We start from the raw sequence: 18,009 nt of genomic DNA on the forward strand, positions 1-18,009 counted from the left end.
ATCAAATAGATACCATCTCAAACCTCAAAGACCAAAAGTGTATTTCGTCCTTAAAAATATTATGAATTCACCAGAAAAACAAGTTGTTTCATACGTGAAATGTATTAAATGAAAAATAAAATCCTATTAAATGCATTTTCTCCCTCCAATTGGAAGTAGGAAGAAAATCTCAACTAATTAATATTATATAATAAATACATTTTTTCTCTCCAATATTAAAGGTGTTTCGTAAATATGAAAATATTTTTTCAATGCATATTCTCTCTCCAACCGTCCACTACAAAGGTTATTTTTATCCAAAAATTTCATTAAATCTTATTTATGAAAATATCAAAAAAGAAAAATTGAGCATTTATAAAAATAAGTTTTTAAAAGGGATTGAACCGCTAAATAACCCTAAATGAAATCATAAAATTTGTAAATTTATTGTTAACCTAAAATTCACTATCCCTCCGCCACTCCAAGTTCATTTCTCTTTTTAAGTTTAAACCCGAACTCAAATTGAAGTTTTTTAAGAAGTCTTGGGTAAACAACTTTCTTTAACATCCTCATTAAAAACATATTTGAAAGTTATATGGTCTACTTGATCGAACTCGATAAAACATAACCAACCAAACTCGTTGAGTTAGAATCATAACTGAACAAGACTTATTTGAATTATAAGAATCGACAACTCAAGCGAGTGAGTTGAGTTCAAAATAATACAACACAGATTATTTTGTCAAGTAGAAATAGGAAAATTTGAAGCTCCAATCTCATGATAGATACTTTAGCTTGTTGACAGCAGTCATCTTTCCAAATGAACTGCGAAAGACCTATTTTAACAAATAGTTCATCTCTGTTCTAATCATTTTCACTAGTAAAATGACAACAATTAAATTAATAACAAAACAAGCTCAGAAACTGGGTAGCATTGCAAGTCAAAAAGGGAACAAGAAGTCATTTATATACATATACTATAAGTTATTTGTCAAAATTTCTTTTAGGGTTTTTCAATCAGAAAGGTTATCAACCCTAGTTCCACAACCAGGCGGCGTTCAAGTTTGAATTCTTTCCTCTTCGGCAGAATCTCAAAAGGGAATTTCTTTTTCAAACTATCAAACCCAACTGTCAAGCCGATGAATCTGATGAACTTGGTAAGTAGGATTCAAGAATGTAAAACAGCACTCTGGACTAAGAAAATGCCCATTTGCAGTGTTGAGATCCTTAATACAACATCTCATTCATGTTGGCTTCAGACATCTTTTCTAAGTCTTCTTGGGACAACAAGGTCTTTTTACCGCTGCTCCCTGCCTTATCATAGGGTTGTGCCATCTTCCTAAGGAACTGCACCCACAGATTTAGTTTTGATTCAATTAATTTGTCGGTAACAGAAAAACCAAAAATGCTTAGACATTCTTAATAAGTTGGTAGTTAAACATGGAAAGAGATCTTATAGAAGATGCATTTAAGATAATAAACCAAACTTTGCTTCCAACTGCAAATTCAAAGGGGAAATGGCACTTCAAACTATTCAACATCCTTGTTAGAGCACTAGTAATTAATTAGAACTTGAAGGAGACGATTTGAATGCCAACAATTTGTAGATGGCTATTCTTCCCCTTATACTTATCAATAAAAAGTTCCTTTTACCAAAAAAAACAATTTGTAGATGCGTACGAAAGAAAATATGTCAATATCTTAGACTACAAAGATGTTAACGATTACAAACCTCCCGAGCTATGTGCAGAGCCATGTCTGTGCTCAAATTCAAGTGTGCATCACGTAAATGTGACAATATCCATCCAGGCAATTTCGAGCGCTTGTCATGACGGCTATACCTGCACAAAGGTCAAAGAAATAAATCAAAGACTATTCATGAGATGAAAAAAATCAGTAAATCACATTTTCAATATTTTTTTTTTACTAATAAATTGCAAATATCATGGTATTTCTTGAACATATCCGAAATACATGGTAGTTTCCCATTAAACCATCTTTTCAAGCATCTCAATTAAAATCGTCCTTTGAAAATATAATTTCATGCTAAATAGTAATTGTCAAATGTCAACATCCTGCCAACATTTCTCGAAGGAACTAATGATAATAAGAGCACATCTGGTAGAAGTAGAACTACAAATTTCAACTTACAATCATCATTTCAAATTCTTCTCAACTTCTATTCTCTAGCACTTGCATCAACTTGCGTGATGCACACTTAATTGAAACAAGAAGCGCTCGGTGCTTAAACTGATTTTACACCTTCCATCTGGCGTGACAACCACTGGCTACATGTGTTTCCGAAGCAAGCTCAATTGCATGTAAGTGTGTGGCAAGGACCCCCTCATTGGTCCATCTAATATGGTGCACACCTTCAACAGGCACCCAACACGGTTGCCGTTTCATCTCCATGTTCATAAGCTCATGAAGACAAGATTATTATCTATGAAAAGAGGAGCGACTATTATCTTCTACAATTCTCCTTCCCAAAGAATTTCTTCTTCACGGTGAGAGAGAAATTTCTCCTAATATGTGGTTCTACTCTTTAGTTTAACCGCTAACTTCTGTCTTCATCCTAGGCCCCCCTTTTTTGTCTTTAGTAATTATGCTTTAAATTCTTGTTTTAATTACATACTACATTCTCATTACGACGAATGGTTTTATCTTAAAAAATTGATGATTGTTTCTCCAGCATTCTGTGTATGATTATTTTATTTATAAATTATTACTGGATAATTGTTTCAAATAAAAAAAACTGATGAAAAGAAGTTGGCCCATTTTCCTATATTTGAAAACAGCCCATTATTATTATAGACACCCTCTATTGCACTTTATCTCACATGGTTTTAGAACTTGTAAAGTTGAGAAGGTGCAGTGAGTTGAATCAGTATGAACAATCTCATATATTTTGTTAAGATACATGTCATCCAATGAATTGGTGAATCGTGATTTGTGAACTTGGTGTAATAACTAAAAATCTGTTATGTAATTGAGGAATTGATTGAAACTACGTAATAATATCAATAAAGGAAAAATCAAACCTTTTATCGGCAAATATCATCATCCCGTAGTCAGCCTTCGATCGGATAACTCGACCAACACATTGTGCAGCTTGTCTCTGCTCAAATTGTCAGAACCAGTTATTTCCACCATACATCAAAAGAGCTTCTACAGATAGTAAGAAGAATAAGTTTCCCATACCAATGCATCAAAAGTTAAAAAATCCCCTTCCTTTATTTGAAATGTCTCACGTAAATACTCCAGCCGAGCAAGCAAGATTCTGAAAATAAAATCATTATCTAGACAGTCAGAAACAACCCAAGCCCAAACAAAAACGACCACACCAGCCTCCTCACCCCAAGGGACAGCCAAAATTTAAAAATTGCTTTATTGCATTGGTTAATCATTGTCTAGTCCCATAAGTTCTCATTAGAAAGTCAGAATGTGAAACTCACTTGCTTAATGTGTACTGAAAAGGAACACCGAACATTATCACCAACCGTCCATAATGTCGATCAAAATCTATACCTTCAGCAACTTTTCCCCTGCATTAGCATAGATTGAATTCCAAATCATATCACTCATCTTTTAATCCGCATCTCTAAGAAGTTACATGAAAGTGATTTTTTTCTTCTGAATGAATCCAATAATTTTATAGATGGAATGAAATCACCAAAAGGGGAGGATAGCCTCCCAAGAAAGAACATGAAAATTCTTCCATTTGGTACAAAGATCACATAAACCATGGCTATTAAGTGGGAATGAAATTTGCACGATGAAATGCTAAAAACAATTACATGTTCAAAAACAAATAACTATGCCTTTTACTATAACCAAAATTCCAATAAATACCTAACCAACTGTAGCTGGAGAATATTTGTTTTGTTTTTGAAAGGGTGTCCAAGAGAAATGCTATCAAAAAAGCTAATAGCTATCTCTTCTGGATTCCCTTTGTTCTCCCAGCTTATGAAATATTTTGTAGAGAAGGGTTCAAAGATTTGTTTTTGAGAGGAATGGTGGGGGGTTTCTCTCCTCTGTGCTTTGTTTCCACGGTATACCACCTTTCAGATAAGAAATTACATTTGGTGACTTCTTATCTTGCCTTCCACATCTCATATACCTCCTTAATGGTTTCTTCAGGCTTTTGTCGCCCTCTTTCTGTGGAGAAATAATGGAAGTGACGGGCCATTCTCTCTATCCTTTGTGATCTTCATGTGTGCCTTGCGGAAGGGGCTTTAAGGCTAGGACTCCTAATCCTTTTGGGGACTTCTCATGCCATTCCTTTTTTCACATTTTATGTAACCAGTCTCTCCCACATTGCCTTGGCTTTCTCCTCTCTTATTAAAATTGTCAAGGTTTTTGTCGCCCTCTTCTAGTAGAGAAATAACGGAAGTGACAGGCCATTCTCTCTATCCTTTGTGACCTTCATGTGCCTTGGGAGAGGGGCTTTAAGGCTTGGACTCCTAATCCTTTTGGGGGCTTCCCATGCCATTCCTTTTTTCACATTTTATGTAACCCTTCTCTCCCATATTGCCTTGGCTTTCTCCTCTTTTTAAAGATTAAAATTCCCAAGGTCAAATTCTTTACACAGGCTTTGCATGGGAGTGACCTTGGACCGAAAAGGCATTCCTCACATTCTTCTCATAGAACTCGGTTTATATATTCACTATTTAGGCAAAATTGCCAAGGAAGCCGAGACCCCTCCCCTTACAAGCCCTCTGAGCTTTACCCAATACAATGAAAAAGGATAATCTATCCCTCTCCCCACACAGCCTAAATATAGCCCTTCACCCAATCTAACAAAATGAATCTTTTCCTCAGGCCCACTTCCAATATGTTATTAGCCCTAACTAACTATTTGCAACAATTTAAGCCATTCACAATTCATTCTCCATTTCTCTTTCTTTTTCTCATATACCTCCTAATAACAGGGGGCCTATCACTACCCGCCCCCGAAAAAATCACCTTGTCCTCAAGGTGAAAATCTGGAATTTGTCTACCCCCGATGAAAGCGCTTTGTGTAGGAGCAATTATGCTTGGCACAATTTTCTTTAACGCTCGGCTAACACTTTCGCTACAATCTTGTATGTTATTGTAGTTAAGCTAATCGGTCTAAAATCCCTTACAAAAATAGCATCTTCCTTTTTTTGAATCAAACAAATGAAGCTCTAATGTCTGGTGCTTTAGAGTATAATGAAGCGTAAAAACCCAATATTAGGTCTTCAAATTCCTTGAGTGATCTTGTTGGTGAACCTTGATCATTAATCAATTCTGAAATAAAATTCCTCCTCTTTTTTGCTGCTAGATATCTATGGAAAAACTTAGAATTTTCATCTCCCAAACTCATCCAATTTAGTTTACTTTTCTGTCTTAAATTTCTTTCATCAATGCGATAGAGTGATAACAATTCAGTTTTCAAAGATACTCTCATCTCTTTTTGAAAGGAATCTTTCTGAATTTTCTGCTTCAAGATCAAGTTTTTCAATTTCTTTTAGCAATGCTTCTTCTGCTTTTCTCTTTTGACTCTCAATATCTGCATTCCATGATTTCAATGCTGCCTTGATTTTCCTTAATTTAGAGGAAATAACAAACCCAACCCAGCCTTGTTGAACTTCAATATTCGATGCTCTTTTGATTACTCGGTAGCTTTCTTTAATGTCCAACCAACTGTTGCAAAATCTGAAGGGTGGAGGTCCCCACTCAAAGGCATCGGCTTCAAGTAGAATAGGAAAGTGATCAGAAAAGGTACGGAGCTTGTCTTGCCACTCTAGTATTTGCAAATAGATCATCCCATTTATTAGAGATTAAGAATCTATCTAGAAGAGAACAAGAAATGATGTTACCCTCATGTGACCACGTAAAACGACCATTGCTAAGAGGAATTTCCATTAGCTTTATCTTAGCAATGAAATTACTAAATTTTCTCATTCCTCTTGTCAATCTCCCCATATGAAAACGTTCTTGAATTCTTCTAGTAATGTTAAAGTCTCCTCCAACACACCAAGGCTCCTCACAATAACTCGAGAGAGATACAATTCTGGCCATATGTACTTCCTTTCTCTATTATCTGTAGGTCCGTAAACCGTAGTGATCCAATAGGACTTCTTACATATAGTCAAGCATTTAACAAATAAGGAATAACCTCCTTTCAGCACTACAGTAACCGAAATTTTACTTTCATCCCACATGCTTCTCCAGATTTTCCAAATGCTTTGATAAAAACCCACCAATATCTTTCGAGCTCCATAACTCCTTGATGAAATCGGCATCAAATGAATCTCTCTTTGTTTCTTGAATTAAAACCAAGTCTGGATTTATTTTCTTTAAGCTTCTTCTCAATGCCAATGTCTTGGAATCATCTCCTAAACCTCTTGTATTCCATGAGATAATCTTCATAATATGACAAGACGAGGTTGGAGCTCTTGAACTGAAAATTACCCGATGATCAGATCACAGTCCTCGACCACTGAAATCAAATTTTGAGGAATATCCTTCTTATCTACGGTTTGAAAGGAGGTATCAGCACAGCCAACCATTTGTTTTTCTCCCGAGTGAACTAGATGTTGCAAGTCACTGTAATAACCATCGAAATTCCTTTCTCCTTTCTGAATTTCCTATTTCTTCGCTGCTCGCACTGACTATAGAATCGCCATCTGAATCATATTGGCTCTTTTGAATAACTTGTTGAGAATCAGGGGTACCTCGCACAAAGGCACACTTGAGCCAACAATTTTGAAATCTGAATAAGAAAAGAACTAGAATTAAGAGGAGAATTAACAGACTTGACAAGGAAAAACCCAAGGATTTGTACTTTGATGCAACAACTTTCAAGCAAATCAGAATTTGTTATGGCTGTCCAGAAAAAGAAGTGTTTTTCCGAATGAAATGCTTTCTGAGAGGCTTGAATAAGTGAGGTTTTCTTGTGTAAATCAAAGCACGAGCAACCGAAGAGTTTTCACCTTTTTTAGAATTGTGTATCGATGAGCTTGTGTCCGATATCTTCTTTCTTCTTTCGTCTTTTGAAGTGTCATTTTGAGGGAGGCTATCAGTTGGCATTTTAATGTTATTATTAATGAGGGAGCTGGGGAGTTTATTCAATAAGCAGCCGCCTGATTTCTCAATATTACCATTTGAACCCGATCCTTCATCTCTATTAAATTGATGAGACCTTTGAACTTCTTTGGGCGATTTTTCACAAGACAAAATTTTAAAATTAGGCTCATTGGGTGGGATTTCGAAATTAGGCTCATTTGGCAGGATTTCAAAACGGTTTCTTAAAGGCGGCTCAGAATTCAAACAGCCAGCAGCTCTTTTTGTCGTATTTTGTTCCTCTTTCTGCTTTTCCTCAACCGTGTTCACATTGGTCTGATCTTGAGGATTCATTCTTTGTGTGTAATCTTCAAATTCTGTAATAGAAGAACCCCTCTTATTAATCTCCGATTCAATCTAAGAGGTGTACTCAAACAACTTTCAGCATTGACGGTTGGGCTTCTGGAATAGTTTGGTTTGATCCTCGATGGAAGGAGAAATTCGAACTTGGAATTTAATGGATCACATTCTACTTCCTCATCCTTCATAACTTGGTTTAGTCAAACAAATCTCCTTTTACCTTGCTGGGTGGGTTAATTGATGAAATATCACCAAAGTTCAAGAAAATATTACCCCTCTTTTCATTTGAAATTTCTAACATTGCATGGATGAATCCGCATAAATTTTCCTGAACTTGGATTTTGGCCTCTGAGACATTAAGAAGATTTGGAGTTTCGGTAGCAATATTTTTCAATCCACCAAAATAAGCGTCAATAGCTTTAAAAGTTTGTTTGTTCCAGTAGTCAAGCGGGAGATTTTTAATTGATAACCACCCATTTAAGCCTTTTGAATACAATGGTCTACTATAAGTGAATCTATCCCATTTTCCGAATTTCAGGTGGAAACAACCAAACTTCTAACATTTGCCAAGATTCTCGATTAATTCATCCAATGGACCACGATCCATTTCAACCAATGCGTTTTCTGCATATAATGGGTTGATTATGACATTTGCTTGAAAGTAGAGTTTAAGTGATCTAGTGATTTCTAACTAATTATCGAACTCAAAGCGGCATGAAACAACCCATATATTATTAAAATCTGCTTGGAATACATCTGAATTCTTGACGACCCATTATTGTTGCATACTTTGTTTATCGGGTACAAAAACAGACTTGATGGTGGTCAGATGGGAGAGCAAGGAGCTGGCATGAAGGTGGTCAGATGGGAAGGAAAGGTCAGAGTGAAGGGTTGGAGATTAATCGGATGTGAAGGAAGATATCGGAAAAATGAAGAGAGGAAACGGACAGAGAAGACTAGTCGAAGAATGATTGGAGAAACGGAAGAGAAGAGGAGAGAGAAGAGAGCTCATACCTTAGATTGGAGTTTGTTTCTATAGTTAGGTTTGAACTCCTTTTGTGGGATTTTTCTTTTTAGTATGTCTACAATCTTTCATATTTCTCTATGAAAGCACGGTTTTTTTAAAAAAATGAAAAAGAAAGTACAGAAAGATAACTACTCATACTTGGACATTAAGAATACTCAAAAGCTAAACTATCACAATGTTTGTCTACCTTCTTATATGCCTCATCTTCCTACTTCATGGCAATTTCTTCGATACAAACTCTTAACAAACTACAGTGTTAATTACCATACTAACCTCACTATTATCCTAACAGAGGACTTGTGGAAAACCTTTGATGCTCTTTGGGAAAACCACTTGCCAATTAAAAATTCTAAGGTCTCCTAAAACCTACTGGCAAAGGGACTTCAGAGGAAAACATGGCCCTTCACAACTATCCTTGCAGATAACCATTCCAAATCTCCAAGTGTGTGGTGGATCAGGAGGAGGTGTTTTCCCAACTCCAAACAGAGGGAAATGCAGCAAAGAAAATGGTCATGAATGAGATATATCATGGGAAGAATGCCTAGGAGGCAGCTCCTCGGTGGAGGGGTTCCAATTTTAATGAGCTTTCGAGCAGAAGGGGACTGCAGTCTAGGAAAATGAATAAATAGGAGCATCCCCAGTGCACAAATTGAGCCAAGACCTGGTGGAATTTCCATTATTCACCTTGTGTCAGAATTCAGAACGAATAATAACTTCGCAAGTGTTGTGGTAAATGTGACAATGAATCGTCACAACCATGTGGCAAGAAGAGAGCTGTTTCTAGTAGATTGCCCATATTGACAGTGCCCATATCAACAGGGAATTGGACTTTCTTCCAATTGACAAGATGAATAATTTTTTTTTTTTTAAGGAAACAACACTTTTCAGTGATATAATGAATATTATTTTAAACACTAGCTAAATATTATATGTCACACCCATAATACAAACTTCAGTGCAACAAATATAAAAACGTATTAATTAAATTTTGAATCATAAACTGGAATCTACAGTAGAGATCTTTACTTTCAAATAAGAAATTCATTAAAAGTTCTGGTGTCAAAGCACCATGGCATTTAAACTGCAAAATTTGAGCAAAGTCTTAACCCAAAATCACGAATAACTCGAGGAAATCAAACCTCTCTTAGCATGTCTTTCACGTTCCCATTCCACTATGATAACTGATAAATTTTGAGAATGAAAAAAATTAAATCATGGTTCAGAATATTCAATGCAACAGAAATGAAAATTCAGCTTTTCTCAACTATTAGACCAAGTTTTATCAGACTTGGGAGTCATTGTCAATCATCTGCCACCTATCCAGTGATACACAAGTATTCACATATATCCATTACTTGTATGAAAAGGATAATACACGTACAATTCTTTCTGAATCACACTATTTTGCTGACTAAAAAGAAGCGGAAAAAATGGGGAAGCATTGACAGAGGACAAGGATACCTGGCTACGGAAAAAAACACAGCACCTCTCCCACAGTCACAAGCCTTGCGGTAATTGTCAAGAGCCAGCGTAGTCTCCACGACATCTTGGGTCTCAATGAACACAAGTTTGTGCTGCATTATTTCCTGAGGAAATGAGTTCAATCGTTGAGTATGATCAGGGTAGATCACGTTAAGACTACTTCCCACTAAAAAGCTGTTAGCAAGCCAAACATGAGTAATTGTCACCTTTAGTATGCCAGTTTCATTCCAACTATTTACAATGCCATCCATATACGAGTAACTGACGAAGAAACATACTATCCCATCAGGAACTGCTGAGACCATCTCAAGCAAGAGCCTGCCATAATTCCTTACTACACCAAGATCGCTTCTCATATCAAATTTAGTACTTACTGGAAGCTGATCACTAGAGCAACAAAACAAACTGTGTTCAGTACAGAAGATCCAACGTTTAACTAAAAAAAATAATAACTAGTTTTTGATAAGGAGGATAAAAACAAAAAAACCAAAAAAAAAAAAAAAAATGACTAGAACTTTAATAACAATATATACAACGAAAGGGTAAGGTATTTCAACTGAACCACACACCTGCCACGAGTGAGAACCATTGGGCATATGCAATCTCTGGTCAAGGACATTGTAAAACTTCTGCTAACAACAGGATTAAAATTGAGCAAACGAGGGTAGAGATCAATTGGGCTCAGAGTACCAGATGTAATCACAACTGATTGAAATCGTTCAAACACAGGCTTAATAGCAAGTGAGGCATCATGACAGCTAAGCTGAGGAGAAATAAGGAATATTTAATAAATTTTGTTTAAAAAAAGCCCATGAATACTAAAAACGCAATATAAAGTTCAAATTTAAATTTCAGTTAATAGAATCATGTATGAGCTAGAGGCTATGCAAGTAGGGAACAAAGATAGATGTTTACTTCTTCTTTAGGATTTTTATCTCTTTTCGCTCTTTTTTTTTGGATAGGAAACAGTTTCATAGAATAAATTAAAGGTACAAAATCAGAGCCCATCCATGAAGATTACAAAAAACTTCCAACTGGATAAAAATATATTTAAACTATAATTGCTTGATGTAGCCTAAAGGAGATAAAAGGAGAATTCTCTCCAAAAATCAAGATTGTCGATCTTTTATTAGAATAAGTAATGTATTTCATACAAGAGGGGAGAGTTCCTATTTATAGAGTTTTACTACAAGTGAGGGTATTTCATACAAGAGGGGAGAGTTCCTATTTATAGAGTTTTACTACAAGTGGGGGTAAAAAGGAAATTAACCTAGAATATTACCTAATTACCCGATTAACCCCTATTCTTCTTACATCATTCCACCCCTCCAAAAAGAAAACTCGCCCTCGAGTTTTAAAAAGAAAAAAATTATGAAGCAAACAAGGAATGAAATAAACTTGCTCAACGTAGCATGACCAAACCAACCTCCTACATTTTGAACAAAAATATTATGATCAAAAGTATAAATTCAAGACAAAAGATCCAATATTGCCACCAAAAGATGAACTTCTCCATCGGGCATAAACCCAAAAAAGATGTTTCCTTCAAGCTCATTCAAAACCATATTCAAAGGACCAATCACTGAAAAACCACCTTCCAAGGAAAATCGTTCAAGAATCACGTATTCTTTATCATTCACTTCAAGTTCTTTGATAGTTTGGTGATCCATTTCCACCGCAACCAGTGTGTCATTGTTCTTGTTCGATTTTTGCTCGGTGTTTGATACTTCTTTTTCATCTTCTTCGTTGGATTTTTCTTCTTCATTTGAAACTATTTCCAAATCATCTTCAAATTCTTGTTTTTCTTCAATTTTATCTTCAAGATTTTCTATTTGAAAATTTCCCGATCGTGATTCTTTTGTTTTTTCTTCGGTATATGAAATCAATCCGTTCTTGAACTCTTGCAAATGAATTAATAGTTGATCAATATGTTGAACGTTAGATTTCTTTTGTTGTTTTCTTTATTTCCTCCAATGCTATAGGATCTAAGTAGTCATTTTGTTGGATTCTTGAATATGTTTTAATCTCATGATGGGTATAGGACCCATCCATTGATTCTCTTGAATCAACCTTTTTTTATCGTGTTTCATAACCAAAAGAGTAATTTTGAGTCTTGAACGTTTTTCTTGGGCTGTAAAAATCCATTCTTGATGATTCTTTAATTCATCTAACTCCCAATCTTTACGTTGATATCTTGAAAAATGGGTTTGATTGGATCTTTGGGCCCTTTTCTGATATTGTCGCCTTCTTATTCCGTCCCAATCTGCCCTTGATACATCATCGGAATTACTAGAATCACTAGAATCAAACTTCCAATGTGGATAGTGATAGATTCTTTGGGAAAATCGAGCATGGCAAAATTAGTATGTTGAAATTCTTCTTCGGAATCACTTGAGTCATAATTCCAGCATTCTTTTTTAAGTAAATTTGATTTTCTTGCCCATACCAATTGTTATATTTTTTCTTGGACGCCTTCTTTGGTCAGTAATAGTCCATTCTTGCAAAATCTTGAAAAATCTTTGGTTTCTTCTTTCTTTCTTTCTTAGAATTTCAAGGATTCTCCCTAGTTAGATGTGTGTTGTTTGGCAACGAGCACGACTCACGAAGCTCCCTCTTGTGATCAACATCGCCAAGAGTTTCACAGTCTTCCACCAGCGGCAGTCAATCTTGGCCCAGGCGGTCGCTATGATACCAATTGATGTAGCCTAAAGGAGATAAAAGGAGAATTCTCTCCAAGAATCAAGATTGTTGATCTTTTATTAGAATGAATAATTCTATTTATAGAGTTTTACTATAAGTGGGGGTAAAAAGGGAATTAACCTAGAATATTACCTAGTTACCCAATTAACCCCTGTTCTTCTTACATCATTGCTAAAAGGTAGACCTTCTTTACACCAATAGAAATCGAAAAATGAAGAGAGTCGAGCAATTCCTCCGAGGATCTTTACTTGTTTTGAAAGACTTTTGTATTCTTTTCATTCCAAATCACCCAAATTATGGCCTTTTTTAAAGATTCTAGGACTTTCTTATTTTGATTTGTACGTCTGGTCCAATGCAGCTAATGAGCATCTCAAACATTATGGTTCAATGTAAAAAAAGGCTCTTACATCCAAAATTTGGTTCGAACGTAATCAGAGGGGACAAACTGCTGATTGGATAGATTGATTAGATTCAGCACATCTTCTTGCTTCATGATGGTGTTCTCAATCTAAAGCTTTTGCCAATTATTTGAGTCAGGCATTTGTTTGAACTGGAATGCTTTCATTAATTCAACTTAATTTAGGATTTTATGCCCTTGTATTACTCGACATGTATCCTCATCAATTTTGTTGTTCCTTGTATCTTGTATTTTGGAGCACTCTCAATATTGATATAGGAGAAGATGAGAGAACCTCCAACCCAGAGAAAGGGAGTTGAAAAGGCTGTGTGCGGATCTCCTAATCTACGACGCCTCCACACTTTAAGATCAGAACCATAGCTAAATACTAAAACCGTGTACCTATCTGTGAAGGGGTCCAGCTCAAACTCCTCTCCACCATCAAGGGATCATCTTAGCCTAAGATTATAATTTTTAGCATCCAAATTTCATACTACTTTCAAGAAGGATGTGTGTGTGTGTTTATGCACACCCTCATGTGTGTGTGAAAGAGAACTAAAGCAAATATAAACTAACCTGCAGTACAGGGTCAGGAATATGGGGCATTCTCTCATCAACAGGCTCAATTATAATTGAGAAACCTCGTGCATATGTTCCAATGAGTGTTGCAAAGTCACATATGGTCTGTATGTGCAAAAACTCATCTGTGTCAGTAATTTCAAGTGTCAGCATGAGGGAGTGGAGACGATCATAACAAAACTTCAAGGTTTTTTGGTCAATTCCAGCCTGTGAACCAATAGAGCCAACAAAAGTCACAAGCCCTTCCTTCTCAACATTTTCAGTGTCCAAACGTCCTTCAAGATACTGAACCAATCTCCGCAACACATGTATAAAGTGTTCAGCTCGGCGTATATTTCCTGGCACGGCCTCCTTCAAAATATCATCTGGAAGGGCAGGGTTTGAAAGCCACGTGTCCGAAACTGCATCACAAAATTAAAGAAAGCTAGGATATTATACAAGGAAAAAAAAACCATACAATCTTGTTTCAACTACAATAATGCACAACATACTAGGTAGGTTTCCTCTTTGTGCCAAACCCTCCACCAGCCTGTTATATTCTGCACGCAGTCTACCTGCATCAGTTTCCTTGAACCTTCCTACCATATCAAGGAAATATACTGATTAAATTTCAATTCAAGAGTAATAGAAACACCTAAATACCTAGACAGTGCATAGAATCTCCTAGCGCATCTTATTGAGATTTAAGAAACCTAGACAAATCTCTCAATAAGAGATATTTGCACATTAACTCTTAAGAACATTAGAAACAAATGAACCAGTGACCTTTCATAATATGGTATAAAAATAAGAGAAAGTTTGGCTCTACTGGCATGCGTATGTGCTAATGACCAAGAAGTCTGTAATTCGAATCCCCCACTTTCCATTGTACTCAAAAGAACAATAAGAGAGCAATTTCGTATCTGATTATACCTATCAATCTCCTGCCGCATCTTATTGAGATTTCTTCTGGCACCTTCAATAGTCTGCCTCCTCACACTAACACTAAGGGCTTCAATACACACATTATCGATGTTGTGCGCCTCATCAAACACTACAACAGATTCTCGCTGCATTTCCTTGGATATAATGCTAGCCACTTTGGGATCAAGCAAGTATTGATAACTATATACTACAACATTTGCAAACTGTACCATATGCCGTGCCAAGAAGTAAGGACACCAACCCTTCTTTGTCCCGAAAGCTCTCAGGTCCTATAAATTCAGTGAGGAAATTGCATGAATTATCCATTCAAGGTACTAACGATTTCCGTCCAGAGAATTGCATATTAGAAGAATTTAGTCAATAAAGCCTGGTTTATATAAATGATTTCAGAAACAATTCGTCTCTAGACAATAGTACTAAGTAAAGCCGTATGTGAAACTCAAACTTTATCTGGCAACCCTCAACAAATTAAATGCTACGGAATTATAATCTCAACACTGTTTCACGAACTAAGCCCCGAAGGAAGAGACTGCAATTTTAATTTTTCATAAGGCAATTTCTCAGGAAACCAAAGAAATACTGTTCCAAATCATTCAGAAATAAATCTCAATTCAAGCAGTACCTGCAACGTATAAACCCCCGGCGGCAACACCGCACTGGAACCCGCCTTTTCATATTGCTCAAAGAACTCACAAGTAGGCACATTGGGATTCTCAGCCGCCATAGCCCTAACCCAACTCGCCGTCAGCTTGCGGCAACCAGCGTCGACAGAATCCCGACTCTCCGACGCCAAAACCTTCGGATTGACACACAGATTCTTCCTGGACGAAAGCCCCACAGCCAAGATCTGAGCGCGAGGGCCAAGCTGCTGAACCTGGTAATCATGAAGCAATCTAAGCTCGGCGAGGGTCTTCTCCATTTCGTGGACAGTGCGAGTGCAGTAGATGAGCTTGACAGGGTTTTGGGGTTTGGAGAGGGCGTAGCTGGTGATGAGGGAAAGAAGGGCGATGGTTTTTCCAGTGCCTGTGGGCATTTCGAGAAGACAATGGCCCTTGGCGTCGAGAGCTCGCTTCAGCTCGAGCATGTAAGCGTATTGCTCGGGGTAAATTTGATCGTAAGGGAAGTAGACTGTGACATCCTCCAATTGAAACTTCATGGTGCTTGCTCCGCCGGAGACGAGCTAATGGCGGAGAAACAGAGACGCGGCGACGGCGACGGCGACGGCGGCAGGGAGATTTCAGATGTCTGGCCGAGGGTGCTCGTTCTCACGCGAACAGAGTATATGCCCGAACTTCACAAAGCCTCCGTCTCTTTCACCCGATTTTCTGTATTTGAAAATGCCCTTTTCCTTTTTTTTTTTTTTTTTNTTTTTTTCTTTTTCTATCTTTTTTCCCTTCTTTCTTTTTTGTATCAATGCAAATAATAATACAGCCTTATAGGAGGCCGAGTAGGCATAAGATCTGAGTCCTCTTTCTTGGACTAAAAAAATTGTTGTTTTTAAATATAGAAAAATAAATCAAATATTTATAAAATATAGTAAAATTTTAGAACGTTGATAGATACGGATAGATTTCTGTAAGTGTCTATTAGTAATATTGATAGATACTGATAAAAGTCTATTAACGTCTATCATTGATAATTCGAAAATTTTGTTATATCCTGTAAATATTTTCAACAGTTTTATCATTTGAAATAATTTTCTAAAAAAAAAAAAATCAATTTCTTTAAGTTTAAATTTAAAGGGAAAAAAATCAAATTGATCTTGGAATAACAATTCAATTTCAACAATTTTTAAGTAAAATTTCAACAAAATAGATAATTTTGTCATCTAATAAATAATTGCAAAATATCACAGCTTATCTACGATAGATCGCGATAACTATCTATGTCTATCTAGACACAACTAGGCACAGATAGTAGTCTATCATGGTCTATCGCAGGCTATAACAGATAAAAAGCAAAAAAATGGCTAAATTTGTAAATATTTTTGTTCATTCTCATATATTTAAAAACAGTCCTTTTAAAAAAATGCTAATTTTTGGTTTAGAAAATTTTTACAGATAAAGAAAATATCAAATTATTTACAGAAATAGCAAAAAACACATTGATAGATTTCTATTAGCGTCTATCACATAGTATCAATAATAGATTTCTATCAGTTTCTATCACTGATAGACATTAATAGACTTCTATCAACCTCTATATTAAATTTTACTATTTTATATAAATAATTTCCTTATTTTTCTATTTTTTTTTAAATCTTCCATTTGGTTTTTGTTAAAACTTGAGTTTGGGGTAATTTTAAGGCCAATCTTGTATATTGCTGAATTTAATTTTGTACTTAAAGTTTTACTTCTATTAAAATTAGTTAGAAATTCGTATTTAGAACTAGATGGTGAATGGAGTAGAATTTGACGGCAAAATTTGTCGAGTTTAATGTAAACAATGTTATGGCTTAATTATGTTATATTTAAAAATTAATTTGCACCTGAGGCAAGTGTTTAGAAATGATTTTGTTAAATGGTTTATTAAAAAATACTTTTCACATGATTATTTTAATATTTAGTTTTGGATCTTTAAATACCATTGGTTAGGAATGATCAAGAACATGTTTGGAGTTATCTCAAAATAAAAATAAAATAAAATATTTTTAAAAAATAAAAGAAAAAAACATGTTTCGTGTTATAAAATAGAGAGGAGAGATGAATAAACAAAAAAGATAAATTGAGAGAAGAAAGTAGAGAACATATGTATTATGCTCAATTCAGGTGTGTTTTCAAATGATCTCTACAACCTCTATTTATAGGGTTGTGAGAATGGTGGTTACAAGAATGAAACGAGAAGACAAGATAATTATGGAGATTAGTTAGAGATGTTAATTGATAAGTTTTAACTATAGAGGTTATGCTTAGACATCTACATAATTATCATATGTATAATACTCTCATTTAGAGTTCATTGTATATAGAATATGTCTCATAATATATCCTGATCCTCTGATGAACAATTGGTTTGTGATCTAATCATTAAACCAAATCCCTATCGGGTCAATGTGAGAGTGGGGCCCTTATTCAATACTTGGATTCAGAATAATCTTTCTTCTATCCCTAAATTGGGTAGGAGTGAATTCCTTATTGTACCCTATGTCCCCAGCTATCTACCGGTCTTATCCCTAAAATGGGAGGCTTATTAAGTCGGCATTGTTGAGCCAACTCTCACATATACAAATCTAAGCATAATCTCGAATAAACAGAAGTTCATAGTTAATTCAGGATTTGGATCGAGTTATCTAGGTCATCCAAGTGAAATAGTCAGTCTTAAACAGTAAACAACATTATAAAGTAAGAGTGACTTATTACTTGGTTCGATCTTATGCAAACTCATTACATAGGACGCCCCCACTCTTCATGTCAATACATGAACGAATCAGGATCACTTCGTTTGTAGCACCTTTACAACAAATTGTAACAACTACAGAGTGGGCTGCATCCAATAGTATTACTAGAATAAGGCACTCACACTTATTCTATAC

At 35.7% G+C, this 18,009-nt stretch overlaps 1 protein-coding gene across 2 annotated transcripts; it reads right to left on the reverse strand.

The window, feature by feature from the left end:
- Nucleotides 1–879: 879 nt before the first annotated feature.
- LOC120086018 (general transcription and DNA repair factor IIH helicase subunit XPD) lies at nucleotides 880–15,862 on the reverse strand. 2 transcript variants are annotated; one of them, XM_039042410.1, is made up of 12 exons: nucleotides 15,100–15,859; nucleotides 14,466–14,746; nucleotides 14,045–14,127; nucleotides 13,551–13,954; nucleotides 10,447–10,640; nucleotides 10,084–10,264; nucleotides 9,857–9,981; nucleotides 3,435–3,524; nucleotides 3,181–3,259; nucleotides 3,021–3,097; nucleotides 1,712–1,820; nucleotides 880–1,326 (listed from the first exon to the last, which is right to left on the reverse strand). In XM_039042410.1, the coding sequence occupies exons 1-12, from the start codon at nucleotides 15,631–15,633 to the stop codon at nucleotides 1,207–1,209; spliced, it is 2,277 nt and encodes a 758-aa protein (XP_038898338.1). In that variant the 5' UTR covers nucleotides 15,634–15,859; the 3' UTR covers nucleotides 880–1,206. The 2 variants fall into 2 exon arrangements, with proteins under 2 accessions (XP_038898338.1, XP_038898339.1); XM_039042411.1 differs by lacking the exons at nucleotides 880–1,326; nucleotides 1,712–1,820; nucleotides 3,021–3,097; nucleotides 3,181–3,259; nucleotides 3,435–3,524 and adding an exon at nucleotides 9,537–9,576 and having other exon boundaries at nucleotides 15,100–15,862.
- Between the last annotated feature and the right edge of the window lie 2,147 nt (nucleotides 15,863–18,009).

The sequence above is a fragment of the Benincasa hispida genome, chromosome 9, assembly GCF_009727055.1.
Source record: "Benincasa hispida cultivar B227 chromosome 9, ASM972705v1, whole genome shotgun sequence".
NCBI classification, from domain to species: Eukaryota; Viridiplantae; Streptophyta; class Magnoliopsida; order Cucurbitales; family Cucurbitaceae; genus Benincasa; species Benincasa hispida.